The 27,196-nt window shown below is 37.4% G+C and overlaps 4 protein-coding genes and 1 long non-coding RNA gene across 6 annotated transcripts; 3 read left to right on the top strand and 2 right to left on the bottom strand.

The window, feature by feature from the left end:
• Positions 1–344: 344 nt before the first annotated feature.
• Positions 345–10,296, top strand: LOC132103046 (probable ATP-dependent RNA helicase ddx6). The gene is made up of 14 exons (XM_059507854.1): positions 345–499; positions 1,183–2,098; positions 2,234–2,297; positions 2,400–2,504; positions 2,663–2,792; positions 6,080–6,226; positions 6,663–6,757; positions 6,858–6,980; positions 7,124–7,252; positions 7,466–7,582; positions 8,148–8,211; positions 8,295–8,396; positions 8,530–8,738; positions 8,840–10,296. The coding sequence occupies exons 2-13, from the start codon at positions 1,923–1,925 to the stop codon at positions 8,727–8,729; spliced, it is 1,452 nt and encodes a 483-aa protein (XP_059363837.1). The 5' UTR covers positions 345–499; positions 1,183–1,922; the 3' UTR covers positions 8,730–8,738; positions 8,840–10,296.
• A 1,801-nt stretch (positions 10,297–12,097) lies between these two features.
• Positions 12,098–16,920, top strand: tomm40 (translocase of outer mitochondrial membrane 40 homolog (yeast)). Its single transcript, XM_059507861.1, has 10 exons — positions 12,098–12,212; positions 12,730–12,953; positions 13,045–13,112; positions 13,205–13,297; positions 13,776–13,877; positions 14,014–14,119; positions 14,355–14,477; positions 14,585–14,661; positions 14,764–14,866; positions 15,694–16,920. The coding sequence occupies exons 2-10, from the start codon at positions 12,731–12,733 to the stop codon at positions 15,831–15,833; spliced, it is 1,035 nt and encodes a 344-aa protein (XP_059363844.1). The 5' UTR covers positions 12,098–12,212; position 12,730; the 3' UTR covers positions 15,834–16,920.
• A 112-nt stretch (positions 16,921–17,032) lies between these two features.
• Positions 17,033–19,536, bottom strand: LOC132103058 (E3 SUMO-protein ligase NSE2-like). Of its 2 annotated transcripts, none has more exons than XM_059507868.1 (6): positions 19,205–19,536; positions 18,985–19,097; positions 18,757–18,910; positions 18,558–18,649; positions 18,300–18,406; positions 17,033–17,370 (listed from the first exon to the last, which is right to left on the bottom strand). In XM_059507868.1, the coding sequence occupies exons 1-6, from the start codon at positions 19,317–19,319 to the stop codon at positions 17,259–17,261; spliced, it is 693 nt and encodes a 230-aa protein (XP_059363851.1). In that variant the 5' UTR covers positions 19,320–19,536; the 3' UTR covers positions 17,033–17,258. The 2 variants fall into 2 exon arrangements, with proteins under 2 accessions (XP_059363851.1, XP_059363850.1); XM_059507867.1 differs by having other exon boundaries at positions 18,558–18,652; positions 19,205–19,531.
• A 330-nt stretch (positions 19,537–19,866) lies between these two features.
• On the top strand, positions 19,867–26,284 carry LOC132103057 (derlin-1-like). Its single transcript, XM_059507866.1, has 8 exons — positions 19,867–20,186; positions 22,877–22,988; positions 23,835–23,899; positions 24,183–24,209; positions 24,867–24,962; positions 25,048–25,100; positions 25,180–25,290; positions 25,498–26,284. Exons 1-8 carry the CDS (start codon positions 20,034–20,036, stop codon positions 25,643–25,645), a joined length of 765 nt encoding a protein of 254 aa, XP_059363849.1. The 5' UTR covers positions 19,867–20,033; the 3' UTR covers positions 25,646–26,284.
• LOC132103069 (uncharacterized) lies at positions 19,969–20,844 on the bottom strand. The gene is made up of 2 exons (XR_009423333.1): positions 20,612–20,844; positions 19,969–20,345 (listed from the first exon to the last, which is right to left on the bottom strand). It is a non-coding gene; the product is annotated as an uncharacterized LOC132103069 (long non-coding RNA).
• Positions 26,285–27,196: the final 912 nt, after the last annotated feature.

Genomic DNA, 27,196 nt, shown 5'->3' with positions numbered 1-27,196 from the left:
TCACATCATATGACCCCTTTAGTATAAAATCGTTTTTTTTTATTTTAATGATCAAAACACAAACCATTTCAATATATCTGTTGTGAATATATCTGTAATTTGTAGCCTATCATTTTATAAATATTTTACGACAACTAAAAAATTGCCATGACATTGAAGAGCCTGCTTGATACAACATGAATCTTGTGGTGTGTGAGGAAAAAGAAAGAAATGATCTATGATTAATTTTTTTTTTTTTAAATGTTTTTGAAAGTCTACAGGGCCAGTACGGAGGTGGACTCTATAATGGTCTCGCCCACCAAAATTCAAACTCTCTCACCTGATTGGTCGATTTAGAGTCGTGCGTATGCGTCTTTGCGTCCTCTGAGATCGATTCAGCGCACGGCCATGTTAAATCTGTAGACGGAAGAGACAAAAGCCCCAACAACAAAGAGTTTCTCAAGAAACGTTCGAAGAATTAATCAAAACCACGAAGAAGCAAATCATTCAGATTCCGGAGGTAAAAAACTCGGACATAATTATAATTGAATTAGACAGTTATCTTTCCCAACGTGCATAGCTGGCCTTTCTTGCGCTCTTGTTAGCATCTAGCTTAGCTAACCTGTCTTAACAATGTAACCGCAGGCAGCTTGAGTTAGCATGAGCTTTAATAATATGTTTTAAATATAGTACACCTGACATACGTCAGGAAACACAGTTCACCATGTCTCCAGAAAAAAAAATGTGCTGCGTTGTGTCTTCTCATTTAATGTTGTGAACTGCATGCCTGAATTCATGCCTTGAATCAGAAAGTAGAAAACTTTTGTCGATAAACCATTTTTTGTGGTGCTTGTCGGCTAGTTCAGTTAGCTCGGCAAACATCTCCTGACGCTCAGGTTTCGCTTCAGATCTTATCATTATCTTAAGGGAAACAGATTTGTTATTTATCCAAATTAGCATACGAATTTAAAGTGTTTCCACACTTTTAACAAGTGTTAGAGCTGTTAGCTAAACGTGATGGTCTTTAAAGTGAAGTATTATTAATTCATAACGACACCGTGTATTTCTGTTCTATTTGATCTAATTCGAACATGGCTGCTCGAAAGTATTTAAAGACGAATTGTGAAGCCCTTTACTTGTGGACAGAAATATTTTATGTTTGATATGACACTCATTTTGTATTCTATCTTTAATATTTGGCAGGTATTCCAGAGATTCTTCCACTGAAGTGTTCAGGAACTGTGACCGAGAGGAGAAGCCAGAGTGGAAACATTCATGGACTGTTAACATTATTTTGGACTCGAAATCCTGCATTGACTTTCAGTTTGAAATCCCTCCGTTTGGAGTTTCTCAGCAGGTTAAATAAGAGCAAGAGACACTGAGCAAGGTCTGAAATTCCTCATGACGAAGAGAATACAGGAATTTTAAGAGCACATTAAGAACCTTTTGCTGAGCCTTGTGCTTTTAAATGTAAATACTTTATACCTTTTTTTGGATACCAAAAGGAATACAGAGGGTACTACAGGATTTCTGAAATCCAGCTGTAAAAGAAAAAAAGAAAAGTGAATACTTTGTGCATTTTCAGGGAGAACGTCAAAAGTGACTTTTGAAAAGCATTAGTAGATTTTTTTGCTAACATGCATTTTTGACAACCCTTGTGTAAGACTTGAATTTTACAAGTACCTGTTTGCTAGTTATTTTGTACATTGGCTCTAGGCTTGTTATATATTTATTCATATAAATATAATTTTCTCCTATATTGGGAGAGCTTATTATAAACAATTGTTATACGCCAGGCACTCTTCTTTTTAAGAGGTCTGTACGTACTGGAAACTGTTTACACAAAAGTGCAGTGAGCGTAACAGTTAAACGAACGGCTGAAAGGTAGCACAAAAAAAAGCAAAAATTAATTTGTTTGAAACCGTTGAGGAAAACATCTGACAATGGCTACAGCGAGAACAGAGATCCCTTCTTCAGTCATGCCATTGAGCAAACAGAATGGACAGTCCAAGCCCATGACCCTCCAGTCAGGATCGCTTACTTCCTCAACACAGTCAGGAAAAACATCTGTGATGCCCCAGAAAGGAGGCAGTATACACCAAAGCAGTGGCGGTATCAGGTAATCTTTATTGATTTAAAATAGTTTGAAGAGTCTGGTTCCTTTTGACATTAATTTCTTGCATTAATCATGTCAGTTAAGCTGTTTGTTTTGAGTATGCAACTGTATGAAGTCGAATTGAACTATTTCTTGTAGGTTTGGTGATGACTGGAAGAAGTGCCTGCAGCTTCCACCGAAAGACTTGCGAGTGAGAACCACAGTAAGTTATGGAACTTGTTTTCTTATTAGAGGGTGATCATTGAATTAGCTTCTGGTCTCCTTATTCCCAGTTTTTTTTACTTTAAACATCCTCCTTTGACAGGATGTGACTGCAACCAAAGGAAACGAGTTTGAAGATTACTGCCTTAAGAGGGAACTGCTGATGGGCATCTTCGAAATGGGCTGGGAGAAGCCTTCCCCTATCCAGGTAGTTTAACCTGCATCACAGTATGATCCTGTTGCGAAGCTTACACATTTATCTAAACCAATGTGGTTGATTTAGTTTTGTCTGCTTAGCTTATGACTTTTAGAATAGGTGTTGAGCGAGCCTGTCTTGAGTTCTGTTTGCCCCCCCTGTCTCTGTAGGAAGAGAGTATTCCTATTGTGTTGTCAGGGAGGGACATTCTTGCCCGTGCTAAAAATGGCACAGGTAAAAGCGGAGCCTACCTAATCCCCCTCTTGGAAAGGATTGACCTGAAGAAGGACTATGTTCAAGGTTGGAATATAATATGAAAAGCAAAAAAGTTATTTATAATGCATTGATTCTGCCATTTAGGCATCTGGGGTCTGTGAGACTTTTTGTGCCCTTGCAAAGGGATGCATTTGTTTGATCAAAAATTAAACGCACAGTATGGAATTTTTGGCCACCAGGGGTCATCAATCAAAATAATAACATAAGACGTACTTTGATGACGTCGGGAAAGAGCGTAGGCTCATGGGAGTTGTTGTTCATTGGAACACGCGCTCTGTCGCTCCCGCTCCCCACATTCCTCACTCATTTTAACTGAGGCCGGCGACACACTGGATGCATGGCGCAAGTGTCTCAGCTGCTTGGCGTGTCAGTTTTTAATTCGGCTCCCATGATAATAGGTTAGAGCTTGCAGACTGCCTGTGTGAGCCGCGCGGCTCAAGGAGCGTGGAAAACGCGTGCTTGCTAGAAATAGAACCGACGCCTATTTTTCACGTGACACGCACGCGTGTTGGAAGCGTTTCCAGGCAAAATATAATAGGAAAATGTTTATATGTAATTTTGTACACAAATACATATTAATTCATGACATTTTGATGTTTGAAGTCTATAGGTTGACATAAATTCAGATATAAATGTAATTAAAAAAATAAAATAAATAATTATCGATTTTCAAATATTGCACCTGTCAAACATCGTCTATTTTGCCGTCAATACTGTTGACGGTGTCTTTTATCAGTAGGCTTTATATTTATGTTCAACATGAAGTATAGATATTGTTGTCATGAAGACAAGAGCCTGGTCTGTCAGCGGTCTCCCTTCACCTACAGCAGCAGCAGCCTAGTATTTTGACAATCACGTCTTTTCGAACGGAGAGATATATGAATTATCAGACCCCTATCAAATCAATATTCCATCTAGCTAGTAGTAATATATGTATAAAACACAATATATGTTAAAAAAAGCTACTTTATCCAGCTAGATATAGAACACATGTAGATTTACATTATACTCTACATGAGAGCTAGTCCGTCTGCGTTTTACACAAGACATCATCGTTTCACAAAATATACGGATAGATACAGTTAGCTGAATGGATGCATACCTGTTTATTAGAATGCAAACATCTCTCTGTAGTTTCAGCTTGTCACGAAGCTCTCTCTATCTTGGAAATGCAACTCCAATATTTACCCGTGTCTCGTTTCTTCTTCGTCCCAAAACCTTCTCAGGTCATTTATTTCACCCGTACGTTTGCGCTTCACGGAACGTGCAGGCAAAGCATAATCATGATCCATAACTAAGTTATTGATTGAAGTATAAATACGAATATAAACAATATAAATATAAAATATAATAGTCTCGATCAAGGCTAGCTACTACTTTTTCTTCTTCGTCTCGTCTTTGCTTCTGTTCACCTTTGTATTTGGCGGTTCCGCAGGAAGTTAGATAAACTAGAGGGGTCAAAACGGAAATAAAGAAACGTGCCGTGTCTTCTAATTAAACTATAATTTTCTCTGGATTTGAAAGTTCGTGGAAACTTTCGGGATAATGTAAGTACACAACTAAAATATATATATAACATAGATATAGTGATATCTGCTATTTTTAAAGCAGAAAAATTACATATTGCGCCTTTAAAGAGAAAAATTTAATTGTGAATAGGGTTGGGTATTGAGAGCAATACCAAAAAACCTTGTGTCGTTCAGGACCAAACTTTGATACCTAAAGTGTAAATCTCATTGTAACGATATCAACCTTCATATTCATCCGGAAGAAGGAGGCGGGAACCGGCGGACAATCAAAAACATTTTAATAACAAAATAAACACAAAACAGCGCACCAGCCCCTCACGGACGACTGGTGCGCATAAAATAAAAACCAAAACACAACTACAAGCCCAGGCCTGGTCCTCTCTCGTCCTTCACTGTCGTCGCTCCAGTTTTATATCCTTCCATCTCCTCCATGGGCCTCGAGACCGGTGGGACGAACAGGTGTAGTTCATCTCCAATCACTCCCCCGGCCTCGCTCCCATGTCCCTCGGCCCCGCCCCACTCGTCACACTCATCAATGTCTGTAAGCCAATAAGCCTGCAGCACTTATATGGCATTATTTTAATGACAAATGTCAAGAGCGAATTATTGTAGCGTGAAAGCACATTAATATAATGCACGAGTGCGAAACTCTGCTCCAACGTGGATTTCCTTTGCTCTCACACAAAACCGGACACTTAACACTTGTTTCTCATCTCAAAGTGTCCTGTGCACTCGCAAATCTCTCTGTGCTCATGCACTTGAGAATAACGCCATACACTAGATGTGTTTGACTTAAAGCAGCACTGCACAGATCGATCAGTGTTTGACAATTGCGGTCTAATGTGTGCTGAAATATATTATTTGTAGCCTTTTACATCAAGCTGATCGCTACATCTGCTTAGCATTTCTCATGTAAACACCTTGTATTAATATGAAAATAAGCAGAATCTTATAAAAATCGCATACAAATCATATACTATCTTAATCGTGTGTTTATTAGCTTCGTTTCATCTGTAAAAATTAAATCCATAATGCTCAATAAATCAGTGGAAAATGACTAGAAATTATGATTCTGTCTGAGCTATTCATTTTAAAACGAACACGCACTAGTGTAAACGTAGCCTTAAAAGATGTGGAAAGCAAAAACTATCTGAACTTTATTTGCATTGGTTACATTTTTGCTTTCGAGTCTGTAAAAACGTCAACAAGATGAAAAAATAAAACCAAAGATTTGAGAGAATGTAATCTTGTTTAAATTGATTTAATAAAATTGGTTCTGAAAAAAGTATCGTTCAGGAACCGGTATCAAAGTCTACATATCAGTATAAAAAATGATACCCAGCCCTAATTGTGGATTTGATTACAAATGTACTTTGTTCAAGTGCTGGCAAAGCTAAATTTTCGGCAGCCATTGCTCTAGTCTGTAGCATCATATGATCCTTCAGAAATCATTTGAGTATGCTGATTTGCTTCTCAAATATTTCTTATTACTGATATTGACAACAGTTGTGGAAAGTGATGCTTTTTCCACCGTTCAGTATTTTGATGAACACAAGTTTAAAAAGAACAGCATTTATTTAAATTAATACAGTTTTGTAACTATGTAAAAGCCTATAACGGTTACTTTTATTCAGCAAGGACAGATTCAATTGCGCAAAAGTATTTATCAGTCCAAAAACAAAACAAAAAAAATTATTGGTGACCCCAAGCTTTTCAACATCTGTTTATATAAGTTGATTATTTTTATTGATTAATTTCTTTTCCTCCACCACTTTATTTTAGCCATCGTGTTTGTACCTACTCGTGAGTTGGCTCTTCAGGTGAGCCAGATAAGTATCAACATGAGCAAGCACCTTGGTGGCGTCAAGGTCATGGCTACAACAGGTGGCACTAACCTGAGGGATGACATCATGCGTCTTGATGAGACTGGTAATTAGAGTCCTCTACTATCTTTGAGTTTACCGGGCTTAAAATCTAGTAGTGAATTCAGAACTCAGCGTGGGTTATAAACCTATACAGTAACACGCTGCCAAGTACAGACAATAATATTATTAGAGCACAATAATATGCCTAAAGGCAATGTTTCACAGTTTTTTGTTTTAAATTTTTTTTGGGATGTTACACCTACTGACTGTTTTTCTGAAGTCTGGCCGGTCATTTAAGCAGTTCTTAAATAATGCTTCCTTGTTCCACAAATCCACACTTCATTATAGTGGGTTCAAGATATATATTCAAGATATAGAACATACAGGGCAAGTCATTCTGACAGTGAATTTAATTTATTTAAAAGAATTTAGGAGTTAAATATACTTGATGAATACAGTCCTCCCTCCCAATGTTTACCATTATATTCTTTTCTCTTCAGTACATGTTATAATAGCTACACCAGGAAGGATCCTGGACTTGATAAAGAAAGGTGTGGCCAAGGTTGACAAAGCTCAGATGATTGTGATGGATGAGGTGAGAAAAATAATGCAAAAAAAAAAAGTTGATTTCCAGCTAAACATATTACCTGAATGATTGCTAAAATTTGGTGGTATCTGATTTTTTTTCTTTACAGGCTGATAAGTTGCTTTCTCAAGACTTTGTGGTGCTCATTGAGGACATAATTAGCTTCCTGCCCAAAAAACGACAGATTCTGCTCTATTCTGCCACGTTCCCCGTCAGTGTGCAGAAGTTTATGGTGAGAGATGTACTTGTATTAACTCGTCGGTTTTTATAACCAGACTAATCTTTCTAAAGTGAAATGTCTTACTATATGCAAGATTATTTGTCATATTTAGATGTCTTGTTTAATCATGCTAAAGGCTCTCTCCTGTTGTGTAGAGCAAACACCTTCAGAAGCCATATGAGATCAATCTGATGGATGAGCTGACACTGAAAGGCATCACTCAGTACTATGCGTATGTGACAGAAAGACAGAAAGTGCACTGTCTCAACACACTGTTCTCCAGGGTAAGTGACCATTCCCTTTACGGATACGCTCTAAATTTGACTGGTGTTTTGCAAGTTCTCCCATTTGTTTTACTCCAAAGCTTCTTTAGCATAATACAGTTGAGTAACTGTGTTGTCTTAAAGTCTTTTTGTACTATATTTCCTCAGCTTCTAGGAAAATCAAAATTATTGTCTCGCCTTCTATTTGTTTATTTTATATATTTCCTTTCCTAGCTTCAAATCAACCAGTCAATCATCTTCTGTAACTCCACCCAAAGGGTGGAACTCCTTGCCAAGAAGATCACACAACTTGGCTATTCCTGCTTTTACATCCATGCCAAGATGATGCAGGTCAGCTTCAAAATGCATTAAACCTTGAGGAAACAACTTTTGTTCACTTTATTTTTTTATTTTTAAGAAATTAATTCGGATAGTGGGCATCAAGTCATTCAGAAGTGACAGTAAAGATCTTTTAAAAGTTACAAGAAATTTCCATTTCTAATGTTTTTCTTTTTTGAAATTATGTAGAGAATCCTGAAGAAATGTCACTTGTTTTTACAAAAATACTAAGCAGCACAACTTATTTTCAACATTGATATTAATAAGAAATATTTATTGTGCACCAAATCAGCATATTATAGTGATTTCTGAAGGATCACTTGACACTGAAGACTGGCTGCTAAAAATTTAGCTTTGCCATCACAGAAATTATAATGAATATAGACAAGTTATTTTAAATTGTAATATTTCTCAATATTTTTTTTTACTGTTTTTTTTTTATAAATTCTGCCTTTAGTATGAAATAACTTCTTTCAAAGTCATACAGAGCCCACATTATGAACAGAACTACATGTTCTTATGTTCTTGTTGTATGCTGTGATTTTTGTTTTTCTAAATAATTTTTATATTAACACAGGAATACAGAAATCGCGTGTTCCATGACTTCAGAAACGGACTGTGTAGGAACCTGGTCTGCACAGGTACAGATAGCCACATTCGTAGATTGTCAGGATATTTCCCCAAATATTTGCAAACATTTTTCATGGGATCTTTCCTGTCACAGATCTTTTCACAAGAGGAATTGACATCCAGGCTGTCAATGTAGTCATCAACTTTGACTTCCCCAAAAATGCAGAGACATATCTGCACCGCATCGGTCGATCAGGTAATCACCTCTGGATTTAACTGGTTATTTGTTGTATGGTTTTCTATTCATTATTTGTTTTTTGTTTTTTTTCATTTGTTAGTTTTAATTTTTGTGATTGTCTACATCGACAGTGTTTTCTCTATGTTCTCAGGTAGGTACGGTCACCTGGGTTTGGCCATTAACCTGATCACCTCAGAAGATCGTTTCAATCTAAAGGGCATTGAGGACCAGCTGATGACTGACATAAAGCCCATACCCAGCAGCATTGACAAGAGCCTGTATGTGGCAGATTTTCACACCATGAACCCTGATGAAGAGGAGGCTGCTAACAAAGCAGGCGATCTTAATTAACCCTTACTGGTAAGAAGGTCATGTCCTAAAAGACCTGAACTGAAGGACTTCAACTTGTTCTTTTGTACAGACATGACTAAATTGAGTTGGAATATCTCCCTTTCTTTCAGGAGAATAAAGGGACCTATGCTTGGCATTCTGCACAATTTCTACTGAAGACAGGCGCAAAGATGACTCATTTTGTTTGTTTGTTTGTTGTAGTTTATTTTCTCACCAAATGCTTCAAGGGACTGGAACTGCCATGGTAAAATGTGATCAGCTGCCACACATTTAGGGGCTAGTATAAAGTCATTAGATTTGTTCTCGATGGACTCACTGAGGCAGCTTACCCCTTTTCCATTTAGAGCAAAATAAGCCACTTTTCTTTGGACCCAGAGCACTGGCGAAGACCATTCACCATCCATAACTGCTGTTCACGAGGATTTATTTCCCCTTTATTTACCAGAACAATGAAATAGAAAATGCTGGCAGAAGAGGATGCCAAAAACAAATGTCCAAGCTTCACTAGAAATACATTTAGTCTATCCATTGCCTAATGTGTAAGGTTTTGCATGTTATATGATTGGGTTTTACTCTGAGCTTTACAGTTGATCAGGGGAAACCAGGGAGGCAGTTTAACCCATTCACAATGGTCTTCTTTTGGTTGTTTGCAACCTTGCATGTGTGTGTATATATATCATCTAGAGAGAAGCTTGTGCTTTTGTTCTAATACAAACACAATATTTCGAATTTTTCTTTGGCTAACTTTTCACTTGACACCATGACATCATTCCCCATTAAAAACAAAAACAAAAAAACATTCAGCCCCTTTTTAAAGTCATCGTCATACTCCCTTTGGCCATCTCTATTTCTCCAAGTGCCTTACTCGGTTATATACTTCCTCTAGGTAGGAGGGAGCACTGTAGGTGCGTGCTGCAAAAAGCAAAACTCCACTTTGGTCAGGATTGTTTGGTCAAGTTGTTACCTGCTAGATTTAGACGTCTCTTATACCTCAAACCCATTAATCGCATGTTCTCTATTTGACCCACCAGTTTGTTGGTAGTAAACATTACCTAGCTTGTCATTGGCTAGGTGAGCAATAGGTTTGCTTGTGTCCAACAACCAGGTAACCCAGTTCAGATGTTTGGTGAGGCTGGAGTTTTTTTTTTTTTTTTTTTTAACTGGGGGTCAGTTCAATAAACTCTTCTTCTCCCCCCACCCCCCATTGAAACGTACAGTCAGGTTTTGTTTCGATAAAACAGTGTAATGTGATTGATTCTGTCTTTCCCCTGGTGGTGTCTAATGCACAAAAAAACAGACATGAGTAATGTCTTTTACAACATATCAGCACAAATGCTGTGATGAAATGGCAGCTGTAATAAAGTTGGTAACTCTTGAAATGTAAACTTTTGTGTCCCCTGTTGTATGTGTTGAATTGTGCTCTCTTTGCCATGTGTTAAGTAGAAGCTGTGTGTTTTTCTGCGAGGATTCATGGAAGAATGGCCAAACCTTTTTGCTCCAAATGTTAATGCCAGCCTACCCTGTCCCTTCTCTTTTAAGCAAAATAAAGTCCAGCATATTCTCCAAATGTTTGTCTTCTTTCAAGTTCTGGTGTTTTGAAGTCAAAGAAACTAATATTATCACTCCAGTGACTTAAATCAGTAAATGTAGCTTAAATGCCGAAGTAATTTCTACAATCATCTACAGTCTTTAAATATTTAAAATGGGTAAAAAAAAAAAAAAATAACCTGATTAACTGAGCCTAGTTCAGTGAGTTTTTCACTCTAGCATTTTCCTAATTAACATTAAATGTTTAGAAACTTCAGAAAACTGCATGGCTCACCCCGCACCGTACCAAGTCTGAGCAAGACAAAAGGACAAGTTTCAGAGAAGTTACAACAGAGTTGCCTCTTACAACACATTACTGTGGGGCTCTTTGGCCGAAATGGAAGAAATTCTCCAGACATCAATCTTTTAAGCACTTTGCGCGGAGAGCGATTAATATTACCTCCTGCTTGAGGCCATGCAACAATCAAGAAATCGTTTGCTTGCATGTTTATAGTCAAAGCTTTTGCATCCCTGTAGGACATATAAGTCTTTCGTTTTAGAGAAATTAAAGTTTATGGTTAAAATATTTGAATATAAAAATATTCAATATACTATTTCTCTCAATTTTGAATTAGCTGGAAAAAAAATCTGCTAGTTGACATTTAATTTTTATTTAGTTTAATGAATAAAATGTCAAAAACAACACAATGACTAATATAAAACTGAATATATATATATATATAATCAAAATATAAATAGAAAATCTACAATAGTATCTCAGTGATACTAAAATAATACTTATTTAAAAATAACGTTTTGTTTACTGCTCAGTTAACGTCGCTGTCGTCTATTTTTTAATTGTAATGTTAAGGTAACACTATGAAAACATGCATGAATAAAGAATAAATGCAAAAGTACATGTCCAGATCATACCCTTGAAGACTAACTTTAGAGTAGTGATGGGTCATGTGCAAAAGATGCGGCTCTGAGAGCCGATGCTTTGTAGTGAATCAGAAGAGCCGGCTCGCATCGAGTGAGAGCCGGCTCCAAGTTTTTTTTCCTTTCGCCGCTTACCTCAAGGCAGAACTTTGTTTTGATTGGTCTGCAATCGCATCGCGGCCAATCAGATGTGAGTATATGGGATTATATAAAAACAGATAGGGGGATGAAGTGAAGCGGCACTCCACTGCAAGTTAACGAGTCGTACGAGTCGCACTGCAACGTTAATGGAGGGTAGACTGTGTATTGTGGCAACATCGGGTCCTTCAGAGAGAATTTGATCAAAAACAGGGCAGATAATCACAGAAAGAAGAAATAGGATCAGTCCATCAAAGCTGAGGCATTTGATTTTTTTGAATGCCAATCTTCACTGAGGACATTTATACTGTTTGCAGGAGTTTGGTTCTAGTTCTGTGGATTTATTTGCTTTTTTTGTTGTTAATTTGTGCAATAAAATGTTTGATTAAAAAATTAAACAAAAGGATGGTTTTATAACAAAATAAATGCACAAAATTAGGCAATTATAAGGATTCTCATAAAAACACTGCACATGAAAGGGTTTTCAGCACACAAACCATTAATTTTTGCAAAGTTTTGGTAAAACAAAGGCCTACAAAAAATCCTAAATTAAGAGCCATTCAGGAGTCGAAAGAGCCGGCTCTTCTTTGGGAGCTGAGCCAAAAGAGCCGGCTCTCTGAAAAGAGCCGAACTTCCCATCACTACTTTAAAGGAGTGGAGAACAAGACATGAACCCTCGCGTTTCCTTCCCCGGTGACCTCACGATGACGCCATACTCAGTATCCAATTATCAGGCAGTTGTGGTGTCTTTTATCCAATTATCCCTTAATACAGCCGGAATGGGCGGGCCAAGACGTCGAGTACGTAACGTTAGGTTGTTGTCCCTTACATCCTACCGGTGCCGTGCTTCAGCCGTTTAACTGGACTGCATTGCTAAACGTGAGTACAGCACGAGGCCTGCAAATACTTACATAAACTGTAATCATTCATTTGCTATTAATTAATCCGTCGTATATGGATGGAAATTAATCTCCAGCTAGTATATATTACAACCTCTTTCTCGCGTCTCACTCACTCTTTATTTCACAACATAGCATGTTAGCTAGCTAGTTAGCTAGCATTAATCTTAGCTTACCTGCTATTTAGCTAGTGAGGCGTGAATGAAGCTCCACATGCCTAGTGCACTTCTGTTCTCTAGTGAGCCAGATAACGTTACTAGTTTCTAGATTCTAGGCTTTCAAGTCTAGAGAGTCACCGCTAAACTAACGTTAGTTGTCAACTGTGTAAACCTGGCGAGATCTAAGGTTTTCATTTGGTTTTGACAGTTGGCAAGTTTTAGACCCAGAAATATGTTGTTTACTGTCAGTCTTTATCTGTAGTAACGTGACCATTTGCCCTATTGTTGTTGTCTGTGAATGTTATTTCAATGTTATTGTACTGTTCTGTTTTTCTTAAGCATGGGCAGTGTGTTGGCTGCCAGCTCCCCAAACCCACCCCCAGCCTCAGGGGGTGGCAGTGCCCCAGGGGGTGCAGGTCTAGTGACCGTACCCCCAGGGTTCACCATGCCCCCAGTGTCTGCAGTCCCACCCTCCTCAGGCACACAAGGGCAGCCCGGGACAGATATAGAGTCCTCTCCCCCCAACCCCGGTACATTTGAGGAGTGTCATCGCAAATGCAAAGGTTATTCTTAGGCTCATTTTCTGTCAAACCTTCTGCAGTTGTATAATCTGAATTATATTCTGTTTGCTTAGTCTTTTTGTCTGCTTCTCAGAGGTCTTCCCTTTGCAGATGGAGGGGGTACGATTGGTTGTCAACAAGGGCTTGAGTAATCACTTCCAGGTCAGTTATCACACAATTCTGTTTTTACCACTAAAAAGAAGTGAAAGATCAAAAGACAAAACTATATATCACATATTCATGTGCTTCCTCAGGTTAGTCACACAATTACTCTAAGCACCTTGGGGGACTCGGGTTACAGATTCGGAGCTACATACGTGGGCAGCAAGCAGACAGGACCTGCGGAGGTGAGCTAGTCTTTTTCTGTCAGTTTGATATACAGAAAACAGAAGATATAAAAAAACGCAAACTTATTTAAAATATGAATAAAAACTGTAATAGTATCTCAATGATTCTATGAAATAAAAACTAACAAAAGAATAATTAATAATAATAATAATTTCTAATAATCTAAATATTAATAAAAGTAATGGTACTTTAATAATAAAATAACAGAAAAAATCTCAGAAACTGTTTTAGATTATAATATTCTCTTTGAAGCAATTCATTCACAAGACATGTAATAAAAAAAAAATAGAAGTTTGAAGTCTTAAATTAGTAAATCCTAATTCCTAATCCTAGTAAATCCTATGACACCCATACATTTATGTACAATGGCACCACTCTTACCATTTTTTCTGTCAACTAACTATACCAATATTGTTTCAGAATGAAATGCTGAGATGCGTCTGTTTTTGTTTTTTATTTTAAATCTGTCCCCCTCAGTCTTTTCCGGTCATGGTAGGTGACATGGACAACACGGGAAGTTTAAACGCACAGATCATCCATCAGCTTGCCAGCCGCATTCGCACTAAAGTTGCAATGCAGGTACGTATGACTTTACAGTCATGTTCACTAACTATGAAACTATGAGGCTTAAGAAGTTTATCCCAATCAAATGATCTAACGTTTCTTACTATTGCAGCTTTGTCCAGAAATCTGATGAATAAATGATGTCTTACAGACGCAGCAACACAAGTTTGTAAACTGGCAGTGTGATACAGAATACCGTGGTGATGACTTCACAGCTTCTGTTACCCTTGGCAACCCAGATGTTCTCGTTGGATCTGGTAACATACCTGGCAGTTGTTGTAGTCCATGACTGTCAATTCCAAAAATACTATACAATACGATTTTAATGTTTATTTTTAATTTTTTCATGCAATATTTCCAATATACACTACCAATTCAAAAGTTTGCAGCCGTAGGATTTTTTAATAGTTTGATGGGGAATAGACCGAAATGTGAATTATTGACTGATAATCTGTCTTCTGTAGAAGCTTACATTCACATTTGGTCTGTTAGGTATCCTTGTGGCGCACTACCTCCAGTCCTTGTCTCCCTCTTTGGTATTGGGTGGTGAACTGGTCTATCACAGGAGGCCAGGAGAAGAAGGCACCGTCACATCATTTGTGGGCAGATACACAGGTGGTCATTTATTTGCAGATCATTCTTTGTCACATTTTATTTAAGGATTGGCAAAAATCTGAATTCGATTGAATGTGCTGATGGGACCTGTATGTTTTCATCTTCAGGTAGTAACTATGTCGCCACTTTGACTGTTGGAGGAGCTGGTGCACATGCGTCATATTACCACAAAGCCAATGACCAGGTACTTCATACAGTAAAGAGATGTTAAAGGGCAGATTTCTTGCTCAAGGTAACACTCTTAGTATGTTAAACTCACTACTATGTATTAAAACCCCTCCTACAGCTCCAGATTGGGGTCGAGTTTGAGGCCAGCACACGGATGCAGGACACAAGCGTGTCGTTTGGTTATCAGTTGGATGTACCTAAAGCAAATCTGCTTTTTAAAGGTATTGAAAAACCCTTCTTGAACTGTTTCATTCAAAACAGGTTGAGATTGATTTAATTTACTTGCATACTTTTGTGTAGGGCTGCACGATTTGGGGAATCAAGCTGATTGTGATCTGTCTGATTAAAAATTACAATTTAAAATGTGACAAAATGGCTATAAGAGGGCTATCAATATGGCTATAAAATAATAATGATGTGATAGTTTGTAGTAGTAGTATTTTTATTTCTAAATAAGATATAAAAAACAAAAGAAATACTAATATTGCAATTAGGGCTGGACGATAAAATATTAAATTATTATCGTGATGGAATTTTCCTCAAGTAATTTCAATAAATATTCGATGTAATGTTTCCATTATTCCAGTTAAGTTCAAATAGCAGCGCAGATGTGCTTGCTTGCTGACGTCTCAGTCGCACAACCACTAAACGGTGCTGTGAGAGTCAGTGTGAGGTCCTTGAATACACTTTGGGATTGAGAAGTGTATTATAAGTTTGGTTGACAAGATTTTTGGTGCATATTGTGGCTTCAAATTAATGTAAAAATGATCTAAACTCAGAGCAGATACAGAGATCTGCATGGAGCAGCATGCACTGTGACTGGAGCCACCTTGAGGAGCTCAAACTCCAGAGGATAATGAGATGCTCAGGCGTAAGAACGCAGTGCCATGCTTTGCCCTGAAAACGCTAGCACATATAAATATATTACTGATTTCATTAAATCTCAGTCGATTTAGATTTTATTCTGATGAATTGTGCAGACCTACTTTCGTGCTTGTTTCTTTTTGGTTCTATTGCTAAGCTTCTCTCTCCTCTTCTTGTTCTTCAGGTTCTTTAGATAGCAACTGGGTGGTGGGAGCGACGCTGGAAAAGAAGCTAGTACCCCTTCCTCTATCGTTAGCTTTAGGCGCCTTCCTTAACCACCGCAAGAACAAGTTTCAGTGTGGCTTCGGCATCACCATCGGATAGAACAGCCATGGCGATTTAAGAATCTCAACAGATACAACCCTCCACCACGCTTGGACCGGTGCAAAGAGACATGGGGACATGGACCAACACTGAAACGGACTCAGAGACTCCCAGTATTAGCGTGTCGAACCTTCACAAGGACAGACAAGGACACAGAGCTCACAGGACTGTCCAGCAGAGCTCTCATCAATCGAAATGTTCAGTTACCTGATAAACAGACAGTCATATAAGGTTTGTTTTTAAAAGCACATCATGTGAAAGAAATATGTCTTGTATGTGTAACATCACCTGTTTTGTAAGGACGTATACATCCATATTCACAGTATGAGTTGACATGCCTTTGCTTTTTTTTTGCCTTTTGAGGCATTTTTTTTTTTTTTCATTAGACGGTTTTCTTAAGGGCCGAAGATTTGCGCCCTCTCCATTTTTTTGATTTTTGAAAAAAAAAAAAAAAACACTTGTCTTGGTCTGTATAAATGTGGCTGGGTGATGTGTTTTCTTTTCTTTCTTTTTTTTTTTAAAACTTGTTAATGTAAAAATTAAAATGATTTAATATTCAATAATTCACTCCATGAAATGCTGTTTGTCAAAATTATGAAAATTCAATGCATGGGAAGCTCTGGAGTTAAAGAATGGGTTGTTTAAGTCGACGCCTGTGTCCCTCTGTCTCTCATAACTGATGACACAGAACCGGTGAGAATTTTGATCACGAGGTCCTTTTCCTGTATTTGTCTGTTAGGGTCCTAGGGCCAAATTCGGATGCTGGTTTAATGTTTACCGGGCATAACAAATCAAGACTGTCGTTTTTATGTGTCTGGACATAAAATTCATCACTGAATTTTCCACATGGAAGAATTTCCAAAGTTTGTATTGTTTTAATTAGTTGTTGTACACAAGGTTTTGGGGCAGTCAAAGCGTTGGTGCAGATACTGTAATAAACCTGTACAATTTAAGCTGGTTTTAATGGCCAGTGGAGTTTTCCATGTCTCATGCTGATTTCATGTGTTTGTGGCCTGGCTTTTGGCCTGATTCTAATGGATGATTTTACAGTGCAATTATGTTGAATAAATATTTGGTTGTGAATTGAGTTTTGAAAAGATGCAGGTTTTAATTTTCATTGCCGGAGAAGACCGTACTCTGTTTGATTAAGGATTGCAGGTTAAAATGCCTAGTTCATCTGAGGTTTGACAGTGAGGTAATATGAGAACGAATATACAAAAGTTTATTTAAAAAATGTCAGCATTGACAAGCACAGTGCCTTTATTTTTGTATTACAAACATGAACTTTAAATGTGTTATATGTTAACTATAACATGAACCAAAGTTTACAACAAAACTCCAGTTGTACATTTCAACATTCAGGCAAAACCATTTTTCCATTAAAGACGGAACAACTATAACATCTGCAGGACTGATTTAGTCAAATTAGGTTTTTCCGCTCTGTCTCTTGTGGTTCTGAATCATTCTCTTCATAAGCAAATCCAGCTTGAGGTCTGACTGCTGAACATCTGTGTTTCCACAGCCAACCTTAGGACAGCTGTGAAGAAGGACAGAAAGGTTGATATCAGTGGCTGTTATATTATTCTATACATTACGGTTCAAAGGATGCATTAAATTGATCAAAAGTGAAAGTAAAGAATTTTGCAATGTTACAAAAAAAATCTATTTCCAATAAATATTTAGAACTTTCACCATACTTTTGGATCCTGAAAAAAATGGTGCCTTCCACAAATATATTAAGTGGCAAAACTGTTTTAACATTTATAAAGTTAATATTGATATTAAACGTAACACTGGTATAACTTCAAGATTTAATAAATAAAATAACTTTTTTTAGCAGCAAATCTGAATATAATGATGATTTCTGAAGGATCATGTGACAATGAAGACTAATAATTAAAACAGAAAACAGTGGTAACACTAATAAGTATACACTACTAAAGTACTTAAAAATCAATAAACTATAAGTTCATTAATTCATAGTTTATAAATAGTTAATACATTAGTAGACTACAAATGGTGAGTTCTTCATTCATTAAATAAATAACACAATTATTATTGTTTACTTAGCTTATAGTAAAGGCATTGTTCATTGGTAATAAGGAGAGAATAGTTTTCACTTCAGATAAGGTCAAAGAAAAATGTCATTTAATAATATCCAGTGTTACTTAAAATGTTTACAAATACTGTACATTAAAGACACACACACATTGGCATATGTGGTTTACAGGGACTCGTCATAGGTGCAATGGTTTTTATACTGTACAAACTGTATATTCTATCTTCAAAATCATTTTAAAATCTTACCGACCCCAAACATTTGAATGGTTGTGTAAGTGTATGAAGCTCAAATATTAAGAAAGAGAACACATAAAAAAATGCATAGTAAATGTATATGGGAATTATGCATAGTAACTGTATACTTATTTGGGACAACAAAGACAGAACTGAGCAGTGGCTACATACCGAAATTTCTTCTTATTTTTGTGCTTAGCCTTTATCATTTCAAGTACAGCCTCTTGGTCATAGTGATGACCGCATTTCTTGTTTTTCACTGGATTGACCATTTCAACCTGTCAGAACAATGTACAGTAAAAAAAAAAAAGTTTGAATGATATGACACTTGTGATTACACAAATAATAACACACAAAACACCACTACAATGTGAACTTTTAACACAAGGGCTTGCGCACTTGATGATGTGAAAAGATGCTGCTGTTTACCTGGGTGAGAGGGCAAGTGAAGTTTGTCTGGCTCTGTGTTACAGCAATGTCCTCATCAAACTCCTCCTCTTCATTCTCAGCAGCAGTTTGACCTGCTGCATATACATACGCATAAATATACATTTAGGAACAGCATCACCTCACTTATAACATGCAGGCTTTGTGAATGCTGTGTTGTGAAAAGAGGGGAGTTCCTCACCTTGCATGGCATATTTCCTGACACTGTCTCTGAAGGCAACAACCTTGCTGTGTCTTTGCAGGTCTGCATCTGTAACTCCAGCTGTAAGCTCGGTGAAACGCTCCTTTACAGCGTTTCTCAGATGAAACATGGCATCGGGAGGTTCACGTCTGACCTACAGAACATACGAGTGACTCTTGACAAAGACTTTGTGTCAATAAAACACCGGTGACAGTCAATGAGACAAACCTGAGCAGTCTTCTCATCAACAGACTCCACAAAACAACTGATTTCTCTGTCCAGTCTGGAGCACTCCAGAATCATTTCCTCCAGCTTCTTCAGAGCTGGACTGTTATCCATACCTGAAACAAAAGAAAAAGGTCAAGTACTATGTCAAAAAGAAAGCTGAATTTTCAGCAGCCATTACTTCAGTCTTCAAAGTCACATGATCTTTCAGAAAATCACTCACCTTGTGCTTCAACTATTCCCAGTGCAACATCTGATACCATGTCCATACAAGCTCCGATATCATCTTGACATGACTTCAGAGTGGACAAAGTAGACTGCACTGAACTTAGAGACATATCTGGAAGCTATAAGGACTGCTTGGGAGGGGAAAAAAGCATAAATTCAACCCACAAACTCACGTGCTGCTTACACATTGACTCGTTTGTCAAACGTGCTTTGAAAAGAACATTTAAAGGTATAATCTACCAGATAAAATAATAATTTCATCCTCGTGTTCTTCAATGCTTGTCTGACTTTCTTTCTTCAATTGAACACAAGAAGATATGATAAAAAATTACAAACTACTTATCAGCGATATTTTTGCAAAAATAATCACAAAATGATAGGAAACCTTCGCTTCACCAGAAGTAGCGCCACAAAGTAGCCATTTCCGGTTTCAAAACGCCTCGAATGAGACGTCAACATAAAAGGCTTCTAACGATTTCATAAAGTTCTCACTACGTTCCACATAACTGTGGTAAATTATGTGAATACAAAAAAAGTACATTGTAAAATATCTGCGTTTAAATAATAAACATTTTTTTTCGAATTCGAAAAAATAATATATATTCCTTTGCATGACTGTTAATTTGACAGTCAAATCTAACGGAAAATCGCAACTAGGACGCGCTTGTACGCGGCCACGTCATGTAAACCAAACTGGGAAGGAGTGCGTACACCAGGGTGACTGAACCAAAATAGAAGATTGAAGTGTTCACAGACTCGTTTTCCTAACCCGCATCGGCGGATAACCTACAGAGAATCTTTGGGCTTTCTAATCATATGGCAAGATGTCAGATATCGGGGACTGGTTTAAAAACATCCCTTTCATCACTCGTTACTGGTTTGCTGGCTCAATAGCAGTGCCGCTAATAGGAAAACTGGGATTAATCAGTCCTGTGTACCTTGTATTATGGCCGGAGGCATTCTTTCATAAATTCCAGGTAGGTTTACATTAAATTCCACAGAACGGAGACTTTAGACAACAACTGCGATGACAAGGCCTTGCTGTAGGCCTCGTAACGTTACCGGAGTAACGTTAAACCCGTGCCCACACATGGACCTCGTAACAGGAGAAGTGTGCTGCAGTGAACCGACACGGTCTGCTGATCAGTGTGTGAAGTCAGCAGTCTAGTTGTGTTCAAAATCTCATGTACATTATTGCCTAAATTACGTGGTTTGCGTTATAATATTTTGTTGTGCTTTAGGAAGTCTGAATGTTAGGTATTTAAAGGTTGTCGAAGTGAATTCGAACACTTATTACGTGTTTTTATGATCATGAGGAATGAGAATGATAAGAGATGGCAAAGAGCTTAACACGTGCTATTTATGCATCGACGGAATACTAATTTATTTAGTATATTCGCACCCTCCATCTGTACGCCACCGTTAAAATGTTATACAGCTGGGATATTTTAGTATTGATAGGCAGGAAACGCGATTTGAATCCAAATTAGCGCAGCCACATAAACTCGTCCCAGCCTGCTCTGTTCAACCAATGACAGCCGAGTACGCGTCTGAGGCTACTTCCGGTAGGTTTTTCTTGGGTTTCTAAATTATTACTTTCCTTCCACAAGCACTGCTTCTCACTTTAATGGCAAATATTTTAAACTTATTTGCTTTACCTAATTAGAAAATATTGAGTTTTGCGACGTATAGTTCGTATAACTAATGGTGCCTTGTTGTCCTTATTAAGGAGGGCGGCTTTTCTAATGCCTAATTCTAGTCTGCCTTAACTGTAAGATAAATATTGTAAATATATTAAAATATGTAATTAAGCAAAGTAATTTATTAAATATATATATATTTGTTTCTCGGTATTTCAGTAATTTCCACCAGGTGGCGCAAAGCTATTTGTTTGTGGGCTACAACGAGAATGAATGTTTAGGGGAAAATGATAATGTTATGTAAAACAAATACATAAATATTTTCCAATTAATATTTTACACAGATTTATAATCTTATTTTTTTCACAGTATAAACTGGGTATTTATAAATAAAGTATAGCTGTCTTTTAAACTTTAAGATGGGAGTTCCTTGTGAGAGGATTATTATATTTGGGGGTCTGTGGCATGTAAAAGATTGAAAACCCCTCTCTGACTAATAGATATGTCTCTAAACTGTGTGTAGTGGGAATTATACACCACTTCTTAAGAAGTAAAGCCCCCTAGAAGTTATTTAAATATGTATTTGGAAAAAACCCATTTCTTTGGCTTAACTAGCTTGTAAATGGCAGCATTATTGCTTTCAATCTCTTTCCCGTGCCAGTTTTCATGACGAGTGATGTGCACAGAGTCATTTGACCTCTGCTAATGGCTAGGCTAATTGATTAATTTTGTTGCTGCAATTTTGGTTGTAACTTAGGAATTTAAACATTAAGCTCATTTTTACATGGTGTTTCTGTGATTTATCCACTCCCTTTGAACAAGCTCTAAACTCAGCTCCTGTCGGCTCACTATTAGCTAACATTTTGTGACCTCTATCCTGCCAGACAGTACAGGTTGCTTCTGTATTATGGCACAGATATAGGAAGTAAACACCGCTATGGAGTGAGGAAAAACATTGCACACAGGATACTGCAGATACTGCTAAGCCAAGGGTTACATAAAGTGTTTTGTCACAGTGAACCAGTGCTCACATTGGGACTTGTGAAGGAACCATTTAGCTGCTGAGAAGCGGCCAAATAGACCTCTTCGCTGCATACCAGTCCTGCTGTGCTTTTTAACCCACTTTTCTCTGTGCTGTAGTCTACAGAGGTCACCTCTCCATACAAGTGAGCTGGCATGATTTATGCTGCAGTGCGTGAGGGGGCCGCTGGACTGCCTGGCTACCGCAGAGCCAGTTCAGACGCCAACATCAAAGCGTTGCTGCTCAGTGGATTCACAGCCCCCAGACTGAAAAAAACCCTTCTAGCTCAGAGATACTGTGTGTGCTGAAGGGAGGAGAGAAAGCGTTAGTAGTGAGAGAGGGATACAGGGAAAGGGAGGAGAATGAGACAGCTAAGGACTTTAGAGAACGATAAGGTGTGCAGCATTTGCATGTTAAAAAAAATTTAGTTTGTTGTTTACTGACCCAGTTTTTGTAGCATGAGAATTACCGAACAAATCTGGATAACAGACCAGATGAGTGTCTGTTCCTCTCCGAGCGTGATGTCTGGTGTAATAGCTGTGTTTGTGCTCTGGATAATGAGTCCAGATTGTGCAGGGAATCAAATCTGCAGTGCAAGCATGGTAGCCACTCCATTTTTCATCATTTTCAGCCAGTGCTGGTGACTGCATACACATGGTGCTTGCTGGTTGTCTCTATTTTGACTTCAGTTTAAAGGGATAATACTGATCGCTCATCCTCATGCCGTTACAAACCTGTATTCCTTTCTTTCTTCTGCAGACCACAAAAGTAGATATTTTGAAGAATGTTGGTAACCAAACTTCTTCATTTATGTTCCACGGAAGAAAGACATACAGGGTCAAAACAACATGAAGATGAGTAAATAAGGACAGAGCTTTCATTTTTTGGGTGAACTATCCCTTTAAGAGTAATTTGATGCATCTCTTTCAGTAAGCCAGAATTGATGGGCATCTCCAACAGTAATCTGTGTCAAGTTACTAATCGTTTTTCTGTGTTTTCTCAACAGATATGGAGACCGATATCTGGGACGTTGTATTTCCCAGTTGGCCCAGGGACGGGTTTTCTATACCTGGTTAATTTGTATTTTCTCTACCAGTACTCCTCGAGGCTTGAAACAGGTAGCTTCTGTTTCCAAAAATGTATCAATCATCCTTTAATTAAAATAATGTCTAATAGGACTTAAAAGTGCACTCAGAATTTTGTTTAGATTGGGCTACGATTCAACAGTCCTCTTAACTGCAGCTCTGTCATCTGCTGCTTTAAATGCTTAAGCTCTTTAAAGTCCGGTGGATTTAGATTGGCTGTCAGTGTTTTTATCAGCTGGAAAATTAGTTTTCAAACAGTTGTGTGGACTTGCTGTTACCATATTTAACAACACAGAGGAACAATATTGTTGGAATGACTTTCAGAACAGTTTTTGTTGACTTTCAGAACTATAAAAAAATATTGACAGCCAGGCAGAATCCACCCGACTTTAAAGAGATTGAGCACATAAAGCTACAAACTACTAGACAGTGTTATTGTCTGTTGGGGTGGACGGTAATTTATTTAGATATTGTTATAGTTATCTTTATAGTTATCATTGTTGGTGTGAAAGGGCTTTTATACTGACACCTAGTGGTGTGGATGCAGCATCACAAGTTTTTACTTAGTGATGCCCATTGTAAAAATGCTATATTTATAACTACAATTAATTATATTCTATGAGTGAAAATGTCCAATAATAGGGAGGTTACTTATACAAAGAAAGAAGTGTTCAGCTAATCACAAATTCCATAGCGCACTCCATGCATTGTTTATTAGTCTTATAACATGACTTGTCATATCTCAATATGAGGAACAGTTTTGTTTTTTGTTTTGTAAAAAAAATACTGTTCTTCATGTGTAAAACTGTTTTTGATCAGGTAGTGAAATGATGGTTACTATGGGATGTGACATCTCATCATCTCTTCTCCCTTTCACAGGAGCTTTTGATGGGAGACCAGCAGACTACATGTTCATGCTTCTATTCAACTGGATTTGTATTGTTGTATCCTTTCTGTCCTGTACACATTATACTGTAATATTTTAAAAGATTGAATGTGTCATCAACAAGTGATTAGTCAGTGTCATCAAATGATTTGCGTCTGGACAGCGCATACCCACATTAACAGTGAATGTGCTGAATTCAGCATTTTAGTGTATTGCATTAGATGATTTAATATCCTCTGGAGATGTGGTCTTCATTCTATGCAGCGTCCACTCAGTGAGAAAAAGCTGTTCTAGGAGTCATGTTCATTTTACTCTATCTTTCCTTAACATTTATAATTCAGATAACTGGTCTAATGATGGACATGCAGGTTAGTCGGTTGCTTTTCTTCTTCTTCTTCTTTTTTTTTTTTTTTTTTTAAATGTGAATTTTAAATTTTTGTGTGATTGGCACTTAGTCACTTAGGATATCTATCAGGAAGTCAAACAATAAAGCTATCTTCATTCTTTTAAAAAAATGATTGTTTTTTAATTTCTTAGTGTGGTATTTTGTTCATTGTTCAATTTTGCTGTCCAGTATTTTTCCTCTGCTGTGTGAAGTTTTAATAGCTTGGAATTTAAACGTTTATCTATTTTATTGCTAGGTTGTTGATTAAAACAAGAATCACAGATGCTAACACTAGACTTTAATTTTAAAGTCAAACATTAAATTGCCTCAGAAACAAACTCAGCCACTCTTATTTGGTGTAACTCATCAATGTAAATGTTCTCAAAGTAGTTTTTTTTTTACTAACATCATTTGAAACTTTGGGCTACTTAATCAAAATGACAAACTTGTGTGATTTATTAGCATTTTTCTGCACTCATGGAGTTAATTAAGCTTTTTGATGTAATCTATTAGCTGTTTAAGGACCGTTGCATTACATTTAAAAGCATCTTTTTTTTTTTTTTTAGGAAAATTCTATGATGTTACATTTTGATGTCCTCCTTCATTTGTTCACACACATTGTCTTGTTTGTGTTTTGCAGCTCCTGATGATCCCCTTGATCATGTCTGTCCTGTACGTCTGGGCTCAGCTAAATCGTGACGTGATTGTATCTTTCTGGTTCGGCACCCGATTCAAGGTATTCAGTGCATTATTAAATGCAGTATGTTTTTATATGATATACTGATGTATACTAAATCCTGTTCATGTTCACACTAACACAGGCTTGTTATCTTCCTTGGGTCATTCTGGGATTCAACTATATCATCGGTGGCTCGTAAGAATCTTTTTGCCTCACACAGTTATTTCAAATGTCATTTCATGACAATTGTAGTAATAACCATTTCTTTCTTCAGTATTGTCAACGAGCTGATTGGGAACTTAGTTGGCCACCTTTACTTCTTTCTGATGTTTAAATACCCCATGGACCTGGGTGGCAGGTCCTTCCTCTCCACTCCACAGTTCCTGTGAGTTTATTGGCTGCACATCTGGCCTCAACTTCATGTTATTCTGCTGCAATATGCAAGCAGTGCTGATATGAATGAAGTGCCTGTTTATTAAATATTATGAATATATAGTTTAATGCATTTTTAAAGGCATCTTAAAAATGATACTGTAATGCTTTATTGTTATATTTTTCCTATTATTTCTTCTTTTCCTATTTTTTTCCTCAGGTACCAGATGTTCCCAAATCGACGAGGTGGGGTGTCTGGATTTGGCGTTCCTCCAACCAGGAGACCTGTGCCCCAAGAGCAGCCAGGAGGCGGAGGTGGAGGTGGGCGCCATAACTGGGGTCAAGGCTTTCGGCTGGGGGATGACTGAAGCTTTTGACTCTTGCATCAATGGATAAATACAGAAACTTCTAACACCAATGCTGCAGAATATGGATTTTATGTTTTGGGTTTGTGTTGCATTTTTTCTGACCCACAAGGAAAAGTGACGGGGCTCCTTCCCAGCGTTACGTATTTTCCTATTACTCTCTATGACATATCACACTGTTATTGAGTTTCACAGTGTGTATAGAATCTCTGCAAAAATATGTGCAGTGGCAGAGTTGACGTAATTGTAGAGAATTCAGGGGACTTTGATGGTGTTTCCCATAATATGACCGCATCTTTCAGTGTATTCATGTTACTTGCTTACAATCAAATGTAGCTGATTAATTTCGCCATGAAATGTTCAGGGTAGATTGTTTGTTAGCATGGTTGTTTAGGAATGGCCATGGACTTTAAATCTAAAAAGTTTTTTTTTTTTTAATCACCTGATTTGTTTAAATTAGGTTAAATTTGTCATTTTTCTTAAGCATTATGCTTTACATTTGTGAATTAACTGAATTACCAATCTGAACATGCACATGAAAGTGCTGTGCATTTTTATACATGTATGAATATTTCCATCTGTTTGTTTTATAGGTTTAGATTCCTTGATTAAAGTTTATCAATCAAACCGTTTACAGTAAAACTGCCATGAATTTCTCGCACATTACTGATGATTAAACTGTTCATATTTATCTTGTGGTACATATTCATGCTCTCTAAAAATGTTCTGACAGCAAACAGGAACAGATAGTTTTATTATTATTTGTACGCTAGAAGTTATATTTATCACTTTGTGCTATAGTTTTTTGATTTATTATGCCCTAAATGACACATTGATTTGATATTATGTCCCCCAACACATTGTTTGGAGAAAGGTGCTTCACAAAATGTGCATATGGTGTATAATAGTGATACGGTCACAAAGTTATACAAAATGACCTCTTGCCAAAATCCCAATCTTTACTGAAATGTTCAGATTATATTTCTAGTGCTTCATTATTGCCATTTCATTGAGTGCTTTTTCAGTTACTGATGCTACAAATAAACTGTAAACAGGAACTGTGCTCACCTAATTTGAGAACATTGATTTCACAGTGTCTTGAGGGACACACACCAGATTCAGGCGCCTTGGTTACATTTAAATTTTACAGCATTACAAAATTAGCAGCTTCTAATGAAACTCAGCTCTGTTTTCTGAAATTCTACTTTGGCGATGATACTGTTGTGTAAACAAGACTCACAACAGGCTTTCAATCAGTTGTGTTTTATTGAATTACAGCAGATTGGTTCTTATAAAGAGCAAGCAGGATTCTTGGTTAACAGTACAGTATTCCTGATACATGGCCGAACATGACACTAAAGCAGCTGCGGGAAAAAGAAATGCACTTAAGCGAGCTGAAAGCAGTTCACAGCGGAGTAGTGGAAAAATGGAACTACCTGTTGGATACCAGGAAATTCCAACATGATATGAATAAATTTGCAGTTACTGTAATATTGCCAGAAATTAGCCTATAACTACAAATAAACGTGCTGTGCATCTCTGTATTGTATTGAT

The sequence above is a fragment of the Carassius carassius genome, chromosome 24 (assembly GCF_963082965.1).
Source record: "Carassius carassius chromosome 24, fCarCar2.1, whole genome shotgun sequence".
Classification (NCBI taxonomy): Eukaryota; Metazoa; Chordata; class Actinopteri; order Cypriniformes; family Cyprinidae; genus Carassius; species Carassius carassius.
This window is presented reverse-complemented; position numbering and strand designations above follow the sequence as displayed.